Raw genomic sequence first — 17,189 nt, forward strand, 5'->3', positions numbered from 1 at the left:
TGCCATATTCCCAAAGTCACACGTTACAATCAGATTCCTCAGGGAAGCAATATACTGCATTATAATTTCCCCTGTTTTCTATCATGCTGGCAATTAGCAAGTAGCGATTAGCTACTACATTCACCTTTGGCACAAAAAAGTTCTTTAATGCAGTGAGTGCAGTCTCATATTTATCATCTGCAAGGGGGAAAGTGTAAAATATATGCTGGCCTTCTGCTCCAAGGCAGTGGATTAGCAGAGCATGCTTTCTTACTTCATAAATCTCTGTGCAGTAATTGCAAGCAGATAAGTCTCAAACGTATGGATCCAGGCAATAGAAGCAATTGGAGGCTCACCTGGGCTTTGCAGAAAGGGTGCAGGTGGGTTCAGAGGCAGAAGATCCATCCTCATCGCCAAAATGTTGTAGCAACCAGGCAAGGTACTAACAAACTTCAACAGGACTTTATTTTTAAAGTGGAAACCTCTTTACCAAGCTGCTGATGCACCCTCGGTAGCTCTCACTCCACCTCCTCAACTTCTCCCTCTTCCTGTTTCCTGTCCTTTCTGACTCCCAACAGCCCGTGCTCCCAGTTCTAATACTTACAAGCAGCATCTAAACACCACAGTTGACCCTCAACCAGGGTTTGCAAAGGGTCAGTAAGAATGTGTTAAAGGAGAAGAAAAGATCAACTCATCTTAAATGGGCTAGATGGGAAGAGCTTAACAAGCTTTTTAGAAGCTGTTTCAAACACCTACTGCTTAGTTCTCGTCTCTCTTGCACACCTCTCTCTTTCTCCCTCCCTCCCTCCCTCTCCCCAAGGTGAATAAATTCAGAGGCTCTTACCTTTGTTCCTCATTAATTTATTTTAAGGAAAAAAGGACTCAGTTGTTGTTTGTGAGATAAAAGTTAACTGATTGAACAAAGATTTTTAAAAACTAGGACTAACTGCATGATATGCTTTTTTACACATATTAAAAGATACTGTAAGTGGCTATGCTATAGCGCATGGAGAGTAATGATAGCTGCATGGGATGCAAATAGGCAAAAGATGCAGGTACAGAATCTCCAGTTGTAAGAACATGCACACACTCTTGAGTGATTTTTTTTCATTTTTTTTTTTTGCTCAAAACTATGTATCTGCTTGTGGAGTTTGCAAATGGTTTGAAAATTTGACTCAGTATTTTCAAAGAACTTCAGTACCTGGGGAGAAATCTTGACTTCCCTGAAGTCAATGGGAGTCTTAGTGCAAAATATTTAAAACCAATTTTCAACTTTGTTGAACTCTTAGAGCTGCTCAATATGACTTGTCACAAATGTCTGCCTAAAAGGACTACTGTGGAAAGAGATCTGTTATTTATAGTAGATCAAAAGATAAAGCAAACGTTATTTGAGTATGTTCAGCAGCAGTGTTGTAAGCAAGACACAAGAAGTAATTCTTCCACTCTGCTCTGTGCTGATAAGGCTTCAACGGGAGTATTGTGTTAAGTTCTGGGTGCCACATTTCAGGAAAGATGTGGACAAATTGGAGAAAGTCCAGAGGAGAGCAACAAAAATGATTAAAGGTCTAGAAAACATGACCTATGAGAGAAGATAGAAAAAAAAAATTGGCTTGTTTCGTCTGGAGAAGAGAAGATTGAGGCGGGGACATGGTAACCATTTTCAAATACATAAAAGGTTGTTACAAGGAGGTGGGTGAAGAATTGTTCTCCTTAACCTCTGAAAATAAGACAAGAAGCAATGGGCTTAATTAAATTGCAGCAAGGGAGGTTTAGGTTGGACATTAGGAAAAAGTTCCTAAATGTTAGGGTAGTTAAGCACTGGAACAAATTGCCTAAGGAGGTTGTGGAATTTCCATCACAGGAGATTTTTAAGAGCATTTTAAATAAATACCTGTCAGGAAAGGTCTAGTTATTACTGAGTCCTCCCTTGAATGCAGGGAGGAGACCAGATTAGATGACCTATTGAGTCCCTTCCAGTTCTATACTTCTATGAGTCTGTGAAAAAAATAGTTTGATGCTGAAACAGGCTGTTTGCCTTTCAGAGTAGCAGCCGTGTTAGTCTGTATTCGCAAAAAGAAAAGGAGTACCCGTGGCACCTTAGAGACTAACAAATTTATTTGAGCATAAGCTTTCGTGAGCTACAGCTCACTTCATCGGATGCATTTCCGATGAAGTGAGCTGTAGCTCACGAAAGCTTATGCTCTAATAAATTTGTTAGTCTCTAAGGTGCCACCGGTACTCTTTTTCTTTTTGCTGTTTGCCTTGTGTCTTTTCTGACTTGAAAAATAACTGTTAATCATGCGGGAGAAGCACACCCATTATTTTAGGAATAATAGTTATTTTTATGAACAATCTGGCCCAATACTTGAAAGGAAATAAAGAACAAAGGAGAGAAAAGTTATTGAATAGTTTTGTTCTGCAGGACTCACTTCAACGGTACTGTATAACCCCTGTGCTCTGCTCCCCAGCTCGTATCTGCATTACCACATTTTCCCTTTCAACATTGCTCAGAAGCTAACCTTCTGTATGTGGAATGGTATCAAAGTAGCATTATTTATTGTTGTCAAACAGCAAAATCAGAAATACCCTGCAGTCCAAATTCTACCTCATCTTTCTTAGAGGACCATGTGAGCACTGTTTACTAAAAGAAATAGAAGTGGATCAGGCTGTTTTCTGCTGTCCACTGAAATACACAAGTCTCTTGATACAGAATTTGCAATCTGAAACAACACCCCCCATCTTCAGTATAGGACAGAGAAGCCAGATTAGTCAACAGCCTAATTCAGATATTATAGTCCTGTATCGTGCATCTCATCCTGCACACCTGTGTAACTGGTGTTCTTAAGTACCATGTTAATAGACCCCTTAGAACAGGGGCGGGCAAACTTTTTGCCCTGAGGGCCGCATCGGGTTTCTGAAATTGTATGGAGGGCCGGTTAGGGGAGGCTGTGCCTCTCAAAACAGCCAGGCATGGCCCAGCCCCTGCCCCATCTGACCCCCCCTGCTTCTTGCCCCCGACAGCATCCGCGGGACTACTGCCCCATCCAACCACCCCTTCTCCCTGATTGCCCCCGGAATCCCTGCCCCTAACTGCCTCGCACTGCCTCATCCAACCCCTCCTCTCCTTCCTGACTGCCCCTCTGGGACCCCTGCCCCCATTCAACTCCCCTGTTCCCCGCCCTCTGACCACCCCGACCCCTTTCCACACCCCTACCCCCTGACCACTCCCCAACTCCCCTGCCTTCTATTCAACCCCTCCCCCCCACTGCTCCCTGCCCCCTTACCATGCTGCCTGGAGCACCAGTGGCTGGCAACGCGGCTACACCGGGAAAGGCAGCTGTGCCATGCAGCACAGAGCACCCAGTCAGGCCAGGCTCTGCAGCCATGCTGCCCAGAGCATTGTGCTGGCGGCACAGCCAAGTAAGGCTGCAGGAGATGGTCCGGGGACTGGCCTCCCAGGCCAGGAGTTCAGGGGCCGGGCAGGACGGTCCCGTGGGCCAGATGTGGCCCGCAGGTCGTAGTTTGCCCACCTCTGTCTTAGAAGTACTTAAGGAAGATAAATTATGTAACTGTAAATTCAGCTGTCAAAAAGGGGGCATTTTACCTCCCAAGGGGGTAAGTCCCTACTGGATAAGAAGACATTTAGTTGCTAATAATGAGAAATTATGTTTCTGGAGTCTTGCTCCAGCTGGGTTTATGTAAATACCAATGTGTATGTGCTTCCTGCAATTCTCAGCTCATAAGAAAAGTTTCCATACACCTCAGAGTCTAATCGGAAATACAATCATCTGGTCTCTTCAAGTTACCAGCAATGCCAACCCAGCCCTCATCTTGTTGGGTTTATAATAGTGCCTTCTGGAATTATCAGCTACCCACCTCCAGGAGGAGGGTGCCACTGCTGTGCAGGGCCTCTGTCTTCCACATCTAGATTTTAACATTCTACCAACCTTGCCCAGCTCTAAGAAACTATAATTTTGTAAATCAATATCTAGGAAGCAGTGGATTTAAGGATATTGACAAACACTAGAATGTTTGATTTAACATTTAATATTGGTGTATGTAACTGAGGCTGTTTTGAAGTGGATTGGGGAAAGCTGGCTGTTTGAAATGTAACAAAGATAGCGGGACTCTAACAAACTGCTTTGACTTCTGTCCTTCTGCTCCCAAATAAGGTGTTTTTCTGTATCTACGGTCCAATGAAAAGTCTGAACATTTAAAATTCCCTTTTGTGCTTTGGGATTGTCTTTGCAGGCCACGCCAGATGAGGATAGACTTTTAAATTGAACTGTCAAATCAGATGGTAGAAAATCAATGTGGAAGCTAAAAGTCATGGATTCAAAAGCTAAAAGGGTATTGATTTTTCTTTCTTGTCAAAATCAAGCCAGACAAAACTCTAAAATATAAGAGAATTGGGCTTCTTTTTTATGCACTATGAGCATTCTTCCAACACCCATGCCTTCTCGCTCCAAATACATCTAGAATATATAAAACATGGGTATTCAAGCTTGTCTCTCCGCAAAAGATAAAATCCCTGAGTCTCTTCCTGATTCTCCAGTCCCTTGCAGAATTGCAGACGTTTTTATGGTATTTCTATTTCTTGTATTATCCCTAGTATAATGAGGAAAAACCCTACACTAATACAAAATTATATACCTGATTCCTGTACCTATGTAAAAAAAAATAATTTCATTGTATGTTTTATACTGTATCATAGAAATTCATCTTCTCCGGTAGAAAGCTTTTGGAAAGTTATTAAGAATCAGAATTAAATTCAACATCTGAGGGTGATAGAAAAGAATTACTGTTTGATATAAAAGAGATGAGGTGCATTTCCCTGACTAGTTGTGCTGCAGAATCTTTCTTGTGCTTGCATTTCAGAGTAGAATATCATTTCTTTTAAAAATATGTTGAGTTGGGAGCTCTTCTTTTAATGTATAGCTCTTGTATTTTGCTTTCTCACAAGACATTAAGCCATGAAAGGTACTGACTTCACATAGCTTACAGAAATGCAGGAAGTAATATCTTGAAGTCCTGTAATCTTTCAGATGATGTTTTCATTGGTGTTTGTCAACAATTTTATATAACAGTTAATGTGGTTTTATTCTGCTTAACCCTGAACAATTTTCTAATGGGCCACTTTATTTGGAAGATTGAGAGTAAGTCATACAGTAGATGTAAGGCAATTAATTTTTATATTGCATTACTGTGTGTGGGTGAGAAAGAGAGATTTGATTTTTAACTGTTGTATACCTGTAGAGTGTAGAAACGTTCAGTATCTTGCTATGGAAATCCTAAAACTGAGAGTTAATTCTATTAACTTGCCCCTGTGACAGCACAGATTAATGTGACTGCATAATGCAGGCCATTTAAATGCACAGGATAAAGTATTCTTTTCAAAGGATTCATCCTTTCAGCTTCTTTGATTGGGACCTTCCTGTTTGTATAAGCATGATTTGATTAGATGAAGTCAAATGGAATTGACTTAAAAAAAATCAATTTAAATCACAGGGATCCATCTGCCTCTCTCAGTGTCTCAGCACCGACTGAGCTGGAGGCCCTGCCCTTTATGCTTCCTGTTACCCACTTCTGGTGGGAGGGGCGAGTCAGGCCTGGCTCCTCCCACTTGGGCACAGAGGTTAGTTCCTCCCCATCTAGGTCAGAGGGAGGCCACACCGCCTCACTACACTTACCCACCTTGTCTCTCTAATTTCCTTGAATACTCATTCCCTTCTCTGTAGCCTTCTCAAGTCTTGAATCTCCAACATAAGTAGAATGCTTCTGCCTTGCCTTCTTAAGTATATAAAGGTTTAGGACCACATCATCTTTTGGCCAAACAACCCTGTCTGACCTAATTGAGCCTATTTTATCATGGATATAGGTAGCTAATCTATTTTGCCAAGTGTTTATAGTACATACCAGTTATAGTGTCTGAGCACCTTAAAGTGATTAAAAATATTTTGCAAGTATCATTCATTTTATATTCCTTTTCTGTTGGCTACCTACTCATTTCAGGATCCAGTTCATTCTTTCCCTTCCCTCCACCCCATAATTTTTAAAACACTTCAATGCTCTTTAGCCCTTCCCTTTGCTTGTCTGGTGCTGTCCTCCACGCTGTCTTCCTTCTTAATCTCACCACTCTTGGTGTAAGAGCCTTTTCCTTTGCAGAGTCTGTTGTCTAGAACAGCCTTCCTTTATCTCTCTCTACTTCATAGACTGCTCATCTTGTTTTAACTTCCACTAGAAATCATCTCTCAATTCATATCTCTTTTAAGTTTGCTTGTTGGGTATTATTATTTAACCTGGTAAATATATTTGCCTTCATAAGGGCTATAGAGGAGAGTATACAAGTTAGTATTATTGTACTGAGTGGTGCTCCCTGGAGCTGCTGAGAAAGATGAAGTGTAACACTGATTAATATACACCCCTAGCATAGTAGCCTTGCCCTTTTTTGCCTGAGCAGTTAGATTCATGATGATGTGCGTTATCCCAGTGAAGATGGAGTCTTTAAGTGGAGACATGTACCCATGTTTGGGTTTGGAGACAGCTATTGTTTCAGTCACTTTTTTACGTTTAGTCTAAATGAAAGTCAGTAGTTATGCCCAGGACAACAAATTTTAACAAAACCACCAAGAATAACTACATGATGTATATTATTGCATACAAAAGGACATTGGGACTGCAAAGTTGAATGCTCAAAGGTTAGAAAATGCCCAAATTAAAGATGACTGTGATATTTCTGCACACTGGTCAGTGTGTGGTATGTGTCTCCCTCAATGCCTAATCCACAGAGGATGCATGTCTGCTACAGGCTTCAGCTATAAAACCTGGCTCAAGCTTTAGAAATTCATGCTTTTAACTCTGGAGCTCCCTGATTCAGTTCCTAGTATCTGCCAAGATGGTGGCTGGCTATCATAAAACCTTAATTCATCTCTCTTGTGTGTGTGCATATTATTATTTATTTGTAATATTGTAGCACCCAGGACTCCGAATCATGGACCAGGACTCCATTGTGCTAAGTGCTATAAAAACACAGTCATACAGTCTTTAATTACATAATCCTACTCTACATATGTTGAGTGTATATAAAAAATAAAAACAATGTACAAATGATCATTTCTGCTATTCTACTTGGTTTACATTTCAGCAATTTCAAAAGACTCAAATATGAAAAATCCATAACATTCACACACAACATCTGACTAAAAATATTCAACAACAAAACCCAAGATACATACATACAAATATATGAAGAAAAAGGGGGCTTCATTCCTGTGTTTGAATGTTTTAAGAGCTATTTCAAATTAATTAGCAAAATATTATAGCACATATGTGCAAAGTATGTCATCTCATTTTTCCCTCTGATTTCATTTCTGAAGTTTGTGTGAAAGTTCAAAGAATAAAAGCAGCAAAATCATTGAGGTTGACAACTGAATATTAAATTTCCCCGCTTGCCAAAATCATTACAATTGCAACAAAATAATAGCACCATTGTAGAATAAAAACCCCTTTTCCTAGCTGCTTGTCCACATTCACAATGAGTGAGTAATGGTGCCTCCCACAAGTTGTCCCTAATCTTAGTGCAATTAATTTATTGTATGGGAACAAGTGTTTTTATTTTTAAAGCACTTTTATGTTTAGATGTCATTGTTGTGTTCCGGGTGCAATCCAGATAGTGAGGGATTGTCGCCACCTTCCTTGTAACTCTGGTACTTTATATGCTCTGCTGCAGTGGCTCAAAGCCTGTACACTGAGAGCCAGCAGATAAGCATGCATGGGCGATGTGTTAAGCAGGTCTGGCTCAGCACTCTGATTTCAGCAGTCTGCTTGTTACACCCCAGACACACTCTGGTATCCATCAGCCTTGGTTACTAGACAGATGGGAGTGGTGCAGTGCCAATGCTGACTTTGTTAGACTTCTTTGGCACTGGGGGTGGGGAATATTCTGCTGTGACGGTAAATAAGACACTTGTGCTGCACCAGCCTGGAGTGGGTACTGGTGTGTGTTTCCTCTGTGACTACCAGCCAAGTGAATCCAAACCCCCCCAGTCCTGAATTTCACAAAACCGTGTGCTCTGCAAGGTCCAGCCCTTTACTGGACCATTCAGAGGAATGATAAGGTTCATTGGCTCCTCTGAAGAGACACAAGGCTCATCTTCTCACTTGAACTGGAGTTAATAATCACTTCGGTTCAAGCACAGCACTAGGCTGGTTTACCTTAAAAGTTAAACAAGCTGATTAACCAAAGGAGAAAGGATTTTAAGTGATGCCAAGTACAAGGAATACAGTTAGAAAGGGTTACAAACAAACAAAAGGAAAAATAAATTTCCTAATGCTAAAACTGAAATAAACTATTGTCTAAGTATCAGGTAAGATTCTTACCACCCACTTCTTCCAGCAAGATAGCTGACCTCCCTTCTGGTCAGAATCTCTTCCCAAGACAAATTCCTCAGTGTGTCTGTCATCTTAGGCAAAGGATTACTTGGGGTTCTCTGCCCCTCTCTTTTATAGTCCAGTGAACCTTTGACATGGAGTCTTCTGAAGGATGCCTCCCAAAATAAAGTTAATTCAAGCTGTATGGAAGGAGACATGAAGTGTGATGGCGAAGGAAGTTCCATGCTAGTTTCCTTCTTTCTAGGTGTTTGCTAAAATGCCAATTAATCTGTTCCTGCCCTCTTCTTTGCAAATGAATGGACACTTGTTATGTGATTGGTAAGCAACTCTGATGACAGCTGGCTGGAGGTATCATCTTGTTCTTTGTCGGGGAGAAACCTCTTTACCCAGTCCCCAGTCTTGTCTGGTAAATACATTTTAGTTCCATGTTTCCTTCATATTTCTGTTGTACCTTTGGCATTTACCATATGCACACCACACAAGAATATTAATGATCAATGTGGTGTTAGTCTTCCAATGATGCTGTACATGACATGCATCAGATACCATCTGACATTAATGAATTGGGGTACACTGAACTTCTCAGGCCAACTAAAACTCACTACCAGGTACCAGTGAGCCCCGTGCCCTCTTGCACTGGGATACTGTTAGCGTCACAGTCATTCATACTCAAGCAGCATTAGATGAGATTTATATAGTGTTTCTTAGGCTTTTTTGCAAGTTCAGACTTTGGATATTGCTGTAGGCATCCCTCTGTGTAGCAGAGCAAGATTTATTTATTTTTAAAAATCCCACTCATTTGTTTATGCATGATAGGGCTGCTGCAGAAATCCAAAATAAACAAAGCAAGTTTGTGAGCATGTTGCAGAGCTTGTGTAGAGCAGTAGAGAACTCATGTAAATGAATGTCCACCTCCGACATTATGCTACTCCCTCTTTTCTAAACCTCTGGCTCCATTCTGCATGATCCCAGGAGGAAGACTGGCTCCAGAGTAGGGGCTTTTAATTTAAAACAACAAATCAAAAAAAAAAAAGGAAAGATCTTTCCCATCATGATCATCAGCTTGGAAGGAAATGGGTTTCTGCTCTCACAGCAATTGTTTTATGAGCACCCCATCATTAGTCAAATAATTTTGGGGTCTTCCTGTTCATATAGTTTGCCACTTGTTTCTGAAGGGGTGTGTGTGGGTTAGGTATTAATTAGAAGGCTCCTTTCCTCCCTGACAGAAACAGTGCTTTCAGCCATGACTGTTTGTATGTATACTAGCAATGGCCTCTTCAACATTCTTCTCCAGCTGCCTGATGTTCCATTGTTTGGGAAAGAATGTGTCTCTTAAATTAGGACTCCAGGGGATGCAGTGACAATACTCTTTACAACAAAGTCCTCCCCATTTCTAAACTTGTCCTTCTATATTTATATTGAATCATTCCTTTTGAAATGTGGATAACAAACCCAGACACCTACCATACAACTCAAAATCCCACCCCAAATTCTTTTCTTTGACTACCCCAGTATTGTCACGAAATCCCTCTCCAGAAATCTGTCTCCTCTTTTCCAGTCTTAATCAGATGACATTTGATATTGTTTTACGTTATTGGTTCTAGAGGGTTTATTGTCTATTTCACAGGAGTATATGAAGATTAATTACTGTAATGTTTATATAGCACTTTAAATATGTAAAGCACTGTATAATGATGATTTGCATTGATACAGTGACCTTCCTATTGCAGTTTTTTAGTAAAATATTGAAAAGATATGTATTATTATAATGTGTCCTTAGGGATTAACTCTTTTTTTTATTTAGAGGGTTTGGGTTTTTTTAACTGGGTATTTTTTCTATCCTGTTGAATAGACCCATTTGAGAGTTCTTTATATTGGCTAATGAGAAATGTTCTGGTTAAATATATTTAATCATTCTGAAATTCTTTGGAGGTTAGAATACTCCTATACATTTATCAATTTGTTGTTACAAATTTTAAAAAAATTCACTTTAGCACACTAAAGAAATACAGTACCTCCACTGTACATAGTGTGAAGAAATGGACAAACTTCAAAAGAGTCAATGGTTTGATACATGTAAGCTCTCAAGCAATTATGTATTTAAACTTTTTCTGAACTGACCTGTCATGAAGATGCCTTTCTCAAATGTATGTTCTAATTCAACCATAAATTATAGGCTTGATCGTGCTCACTCTATGGAGTGAGGAAGAAAGTCCCTCCACTGCAGGAATTACTGGGTTTAATTCTAGAGGATGTGTTCTGCTGGAGGTTCGATGAGATGATCATAATGAACCCTTTTAGTTTTAAAACCTATGACTCTACGAACTTTAAGACTCAATAATTTTGATAATGGAAATCTCATGAGAACTGTCTTTCTTGTAAAGTTTCAAGTAATTCCTGATTCCAGTTGGTCTAGATATGTCACAAGAACCAGTGATGGTGATCAGTATTTTGGTACTTCTGCTTCTGACTTAAGTTGGCAATAAGAAATTCAAATGCTAAAATGAAAAATAATGGAATAACAGGTTAACTGAAATCCTCAGAACCTCAAAACTATCCCAAAGGTCTTTTCTGCTTCTAACCAAAGGATACAATACAATTCCTTTCTTGGCAATAGCAAATGGAACACATTGGTTTGAGCACATTATCAGTGCCCTGACCTGATTGTGTTTAATAAATCTACCTTGAAGAAATTGAAGATCTTGGGCCAAATTCAGCCTTGGGTAAGCAGGTACAACTCCAGTTGATTTAACTGAAAGCATCTTCTGCTTCTGTTAGGGCTGAATTTGTCTTCTAGTGGCACAGCCTGCAAGCAAGTGGGTGAGATTTGAGTTTGCTATGATTAACCAGGCAATTGAATGGATATTAGCACAGTAATCTTTTCCCCTTTGCAAATGTCTTAACAAAGGTGAGATACATCGGTCTAGAGCCTGGGCCATATTAGGTCCCTTTTGTGACACTCCAGCAGCAGAGGGAACTTATAGTTTTCCTAAAAGGGTTCCCCCTAAACCTCTGCTTCGCAATCTTTTCTGCTTCCCGGCATAGGGAGAGTTTCAGGGCATGTCAGGGGGCAGGAGAAGGTGTGACTGAACTTCACTGAGATCTGGCAATTTCCACTGGTAGAAGAGCCCAAAGGGATGGCTGGTGGAAGTTAGGGCAGACCTAAAGCTGCTCTTAGTTGCATTTGGGGCAGTATCATGTTCTGACTTCCCCCAGGATTTGAGGAGCAGAAAGGCAATGTAATTACATCTTTGTCCTCTAGCTGCACTGAACCTGAGCACTGAACCAGCTGAGAATGTAGCAGTTTATATTTTAACCCTTTGCTCTGCAATTTATTAAAATCTCCAGTTGGAAATAATAAGTCACACAGTGTTGTCTAATTAGACGAGATGTATTCAATATATTCAATAGACTTCAATAATAACACTGTTTTTCTTTTTCATTTAGTGGTGCTACATCCATTGTCTACAGATGCAGGCAGAAAGGAACCCAGAAGCCTTACGCCGTCAAAATGTTGAAGAAAACTGTAAGTTGTTTTTTTGGTTACTACAGCATTGTATTGATAGGATTGGTAATGAATTTGGACCCTCTTCACCTCTGAGATCCATCACCCCAGTAGCAGAGCATCTTCTGCTCCCCATACTTAAATGGATTTGGTGGAAAGCATGAGTAAGTAAGGCCTACACTCTGAAGACTGGTAAAGGGGTGGGGAGAACTCAAGCAGAAGAGGAAAGTAGTGGAGGCCAAGAGAAGGGGAAGAAAAATGATGGGTCCTGACTGGGTGGAAAAGAGTAACTGAGGGAAGGCTGGGTGGTTGGAGTTCAGGGATGTGATTTTTATTCATGTGCTAGAATGGCAACGTAAAGGCAGGTGAGTGAGTGAAACATGCCTAACTGTGACATTAATTGGTGGTCTCAGTGCAAGACATAATGGACAGGTTTAGCATCAATAAGATGTCGGCACTAATTTGTAGTCTTTGAAAACCGGCCAAAGATTAAACTGGCATAGAAATGAAACTAAAGGTGCTCCTTCAGCATCTATGTTTGGCATGCTGGCAGGAGGCAAAAGGTTGTTGTGTTAAAAGCTTGTATTGCTACTGCTTGTGCTGTTTGTTTTCTATGGAAAAATGGAGGTCTTTAGTTTCAAGTTTCAACATTTAGCTTTCTACACTCTCACATTCGCATAACATTTTAAAAATAAACAATTGCTCATTTAATTTTTTTTGTGATTCTTATTCTGAAATGCACTAAGAAAACAAATGGTATAATTTAAAAAATCCCATTAATTTTTTAGTATCTGTACAGATTAGTTCATTTATATGACATAGGGTTTAAAAACCCTTAAAAGTTGAGAAAAATAATTAATAATGTCATAGATTCCAATGCCAGAGGGACCATTATGATCATCTAGTCCAGTGATTCTTAAACTTCATTGCAGCACGACTCCCTTCTGACAACAAAATTACTACACAACCCTGGGTCGGGGGAGAGAGGGCTGGAGCCCGAGCCCCGCCACCCTGGGTCGGGGTGAGTTCAGGCTTCAGCTTCAGCTTCAGGTCCCAGCAAGTCTAGTCCTGGCCCTGGCAACCCAATTAAAATGGAGTCATAATCCACTTTGGAGTCCGAACCACAGTTTGAGAACTGTTGATCTAGTCTGATCTCCTGTATAACACAGGCCAGAGAACTTCCCAAAATAATTCCTAGAGCATGTATTTTAGAAAAACACCCACTTGTGATTTAAAAATTACCAGTGATGGAGAATCCACCATGATCCTTGGCAAACTGTTGTGTGGTTAATTACCTTCACTGTTAAAAATGTATGCCATATTTCCAGTCTGAATTTGTCAAGCTTCAACTTCCAGCCATTGTATTATGTAATTCCTCTCTCTGCTAGATTGAAGTGACCACTATCAAATATTTGTTTCCCCTTTAGGTACTTATAGACAGTAATCAACTCACGCCTTAACCATCTCTGATTAAGCTAAATAGAGTGAGCTCCTTGAATCTATCACTACAAGGGTTGTTTTCTAATCCTTTAATCATTCTCATGGCTCTTCTCTGAACCCTCTCCAATTTATCAACATTCTTCTTGAATTGTAGAACTGTACACAATATTCCAGTAGTGGTTGCACCAGTGCTAAATACAGCAGTAAAATAACCTCTTTACTTCTATCTGAGATTCCCCAGTTTATGCATCCCAGGACTGCATTAGTCCTTCTGACTACAGCGTTACACTCGGAGCTCATGTTCAGCTGATTTTCCACCACAGCCCCCAAATCTTTTTCAGAGTCACTGCTTCCCAGGATAGAGTCCCCCATCTTGTAAGTATGGCCTAAATTTTTTGTTCCTAGGTGTATACATTTACATTCAGCCGTATTAAAACACACATTGTTTGTGTGTGTCCAGCTTACTAAGTTATCTAGATCGCTACATCAGTGACCTGTCCTCATCATTATTTACCACAAATTTTTGTGTCACCTGCAAACTTTATCAGGGGTGATTTTATGTATTCTTCAAGATCATTGATTAAAATGTTAGCGTGTAGGGTCAGGAACTGACTCTTGAGGACCCCACTAGAAACACACCAACTCTATGATGATTCCATATTTACAATTAGATTTTGAGACCTAGCATTTAGTCAGTTTTTACTCCATTTAATGTGTGCCATATTCATTTTATTTCATTCTAGTTTTTTAATCAAAATATCACACAGTACCAGCTCAAATACCTGGTAGGAGTCTAAGTTTGTTACATCATATATTACATAATAAGAAGTGAAGTGTATGTCCCTGAATAACAATGGTGGCTAGATTCAGTACAGTCTTGCTTATCTGAATATCGTGCTTAACAGTGAGTAAGTTCAGGTAACTGAAGGAATTTTGTGTGTAATTAATAGAGCGTGGGAGACATACCCCTCTTACTGAGAACAGGTGGTATGTTATAATTGGGCTCATTTGGATAATTGACCAGATAATCAAGGTCATACTATAATAATGTACAGCTGTTTGTATCTGTGCTTGATGAGCTACTATAGATCTGTTCCAATTTGGGCAAATTATCATCGCTTATGGCAGAGTGAACAATGCGCTAAGCTCTTCCTAACAGAAAAGTAGGTCTGGTCTCTGACCATAGGAGCTCAGTCTAAAGAGTGATTAAGTATTATTTAGATAATATTTTCTGTAATTAAATATGCCATTAAAATGTTGATCAGTTTGGATTTTTTAAATAAAATCTTAAGGACAAGAATTATAACTAAGAGGACTGCTGCAGGCAAATGAAATAAAGAGGGGGAAGTGGAGGTATGATGAGTGAAGAAAAGAGAGGGATTGTGGCTGGTTTTACCTCTTTGACACAGGATCCCACTGGAAAAGATGTCAGTCCCATTGTCTGAAACTATTTGTTCATAAAGCAGCATCTGGGAGCACAGAGAAATAGGAAGAAAAAAGATGGAAGAAGTGAGATTAGCTCCAATTTCGCTTTCTAACCACCAATGGTTAATGTTTCATAGGGCAGCAGAGAGAAGAAAGGGAAGAGAAAACAGAGATGGTTGTAAAAACCAGGGCATAAGACAATGGTAGAAATCATGCTCTCTCTGGGATGGGCTGCAATGTGGTAGCTCCTGTTTATACTGTATTTTAGTTAAGTAACAAGACTAGAATCATAGGATATCAGGGTTGGAAGGGACCTCAGGAGGTCATCTAGTTCAACCCCCTGCTCAAAGCAGGACCAACCCCCCACTTTATTTATTTATTTATTTATTTAGCCCCAGATCCCTAAATGGCCCCCTCAAGGATTGAACGCACAACTCTGGGTTTAGCAGGCCAGTGCTCAAACTACTGAGCTATCCCTCCGCCATAACTTTTTATGATCTCGTAGCTAACTATTGAGCTGCCATCTAGGAGCTCTACAGTTCTGGGCAGGACCCAGGCACCAGTTCAGTGGAAATGTATATAATGGGAGATCTAGACTCCCTTTGATATCTCACTGCTGTCAATGTTGATAAGAATAATATTCCTGTGATATCTCTGGCTACTATAGAAAGTAAGACTGTCAGGCAAGGTAGGATCGTAGCTTCTACGGCAGCTAAAAGTGGACAAAGAGAAGAAAGCATTGGTCTGTTAAAAAGTAAGATTAAAGAAGCTGAAAGAAAAGTCGGCATGGATAATGGTGAAAATTGGAGAGAACTCTAGAGTAAGAAATTAGGTTTGGAATTTTTATTTCATGAATACATCAATAAAAAGATTAACTTTTTATAAAACTAAATTTTGTGGTACAGTGAAAAAGCCTGGTAAATTACTCTCTTTCATATTTACCGATAGACTTGATCCAAATACTGTCCCTGAGCTAGGCCTGGTTGGCAGAGAGCAAACTATGTATAACCCTGAACTATTTTCAGGAGAGTTCTTAAAATTCTGCCAACATCTATCCACACAGGAAGCAGATGAAGGATGAACCAGGCTATGTAAGTATTCTTAAATCATGTGGAACAAGCAGAGCTGTCAGCCCTACTTTGCCCTTCAGAAGAGTCTCTCAAATAATGGGGCCCCATGCCATGATGAACTGTCTTCAGACTATTGTAAGTTAAGGTTGCAAATGTGAGGTCACGTTTTGGACACTGCATAATCACTTATACACAATTAGTATTTAAGAGGATGTACTTTGTAAAGACCAATAACACAGCTCTAAGAAAGAACTTAAAAACCTGCCTGAAAATTTTAGCCAGTCATATTAATGATATCTTTTGCTTACAGAGACCTTTTCATCAGTATAGTAGAACTGTTACTGTTATAAACAAAGTAGGTCACATAGATCAACCCAGAAAGTTTTCTGGGAGAAGAGGAGATTCCTGGATGTTAGGAATCCAGGTAATTTTGTGAACAAGGCTGCAGGCTCTTTTCTCATTTATTGTAGAATTTGAAAGCTGTGTAATGAATGAGGCAAGAGACAGGAGGAAGAACAGGGATGATCTTGTAATTAAGGTACTTGAATACCATCCAGGAGAACTGGATTCTGTCTGTGCCACAGCCTTTCAATGTGATTCTGGGCAAGTCACATTAAACCAAGTTCACAAGTGCCACTGTATATTCTTCAGGTTCTGGGTGTCCAACTTGAGACCTGCGGGGCCTGATTTTCAGGTATGCAGTGAATGCCCTCTATAAATACATCACAGGGATAAACACCAGGGAGGGAGTGAAGTTATTTAAGTTAAGCACCAATATTGGCACAAGAATACATGGATATAAACTGGCCATCAACAAGTTTAGGCTTGAAATTAGGCAAAGGTTTCTAAGCATCAGAGGAGTGAAGCTGTGGAACAGACTCAGAAGGGGATCAGTGGGGGCAAAAAACCTACCTGGTTTCAAGACTGAGCTTGATAAGTTTATGGAGGGGATGGCCTGATGAGACTACCTATAATGACATGTGGCCCATCAGTGACTGCTAGCAGCAAATCTCTTCAGTGGCAAAAGACTGGACTTTAGATGGGGAGGCCTCTGAGTTACTACAGAGAATTCTTTCACAGGTATCTGCCTGGTGTGTCTTGCCCACACGCTCAGTGTTTCACTGATTGCCATATTTGGGGTTATGAAGGTTATTTTCCTCAAGGTCAGATTGGAAGAGATGCTAGGGGGGTTTTGCCATCTTTTGCAGCATGGGACATAGGTCACTTCTGGTTTAAACGAGAGTAAATAGTGAATTCTCTGTAACTTGAAGTCTTTAAATCATGATTTGAGCACTTCAGTAACTCAGCCAGAGGTTAGGGGTTATTACCAGAGTGGGGGGTGAGTTTCTGTGGCCTGCGATGTGCAGGAGGTCAGAGCA

The 17,189-nt window shown here is 40.2% G+C and overlaps 1 protein-coding gene across 1 annotated transcript in view; it reads left to right on the forward strand.

The window, feature by feature from the left end:
* CAMK4 (calcium/calmodulin dependent protein kinase IV) overlaps window positions 1-17,189 on the forward strand; it is a 302,575-nt gene that overhangs the window by 110,244 nt on the left and 175,142 nt on the right. The window contains exon 2 of the mRNA XM_038403756.2: window positions 11,818-11,896. Within this exon, the coding sequence (XP_038259684.1) occupies window positions 11,818-11,896 (79 nt within the window). The remainder of the gene's footprint in view (window positions 1-11,817; window positions 11,897-17,189) is intronic.

This window comes from Dermochelys coriacea, chromosome 5 (assembly GCF_009764565.3).
Source record: "Dermochelys coriacea isolate rDerCor1 chromosome 5, rDerCor1.pri.v4, whole genome shotgun sequence".
NCBI classification, from domain to species: Eukaryota; Metazoa; Chordata; order Testudines; family Dermochelyidae; genus Dermochelys; species Dermochelys coriacea.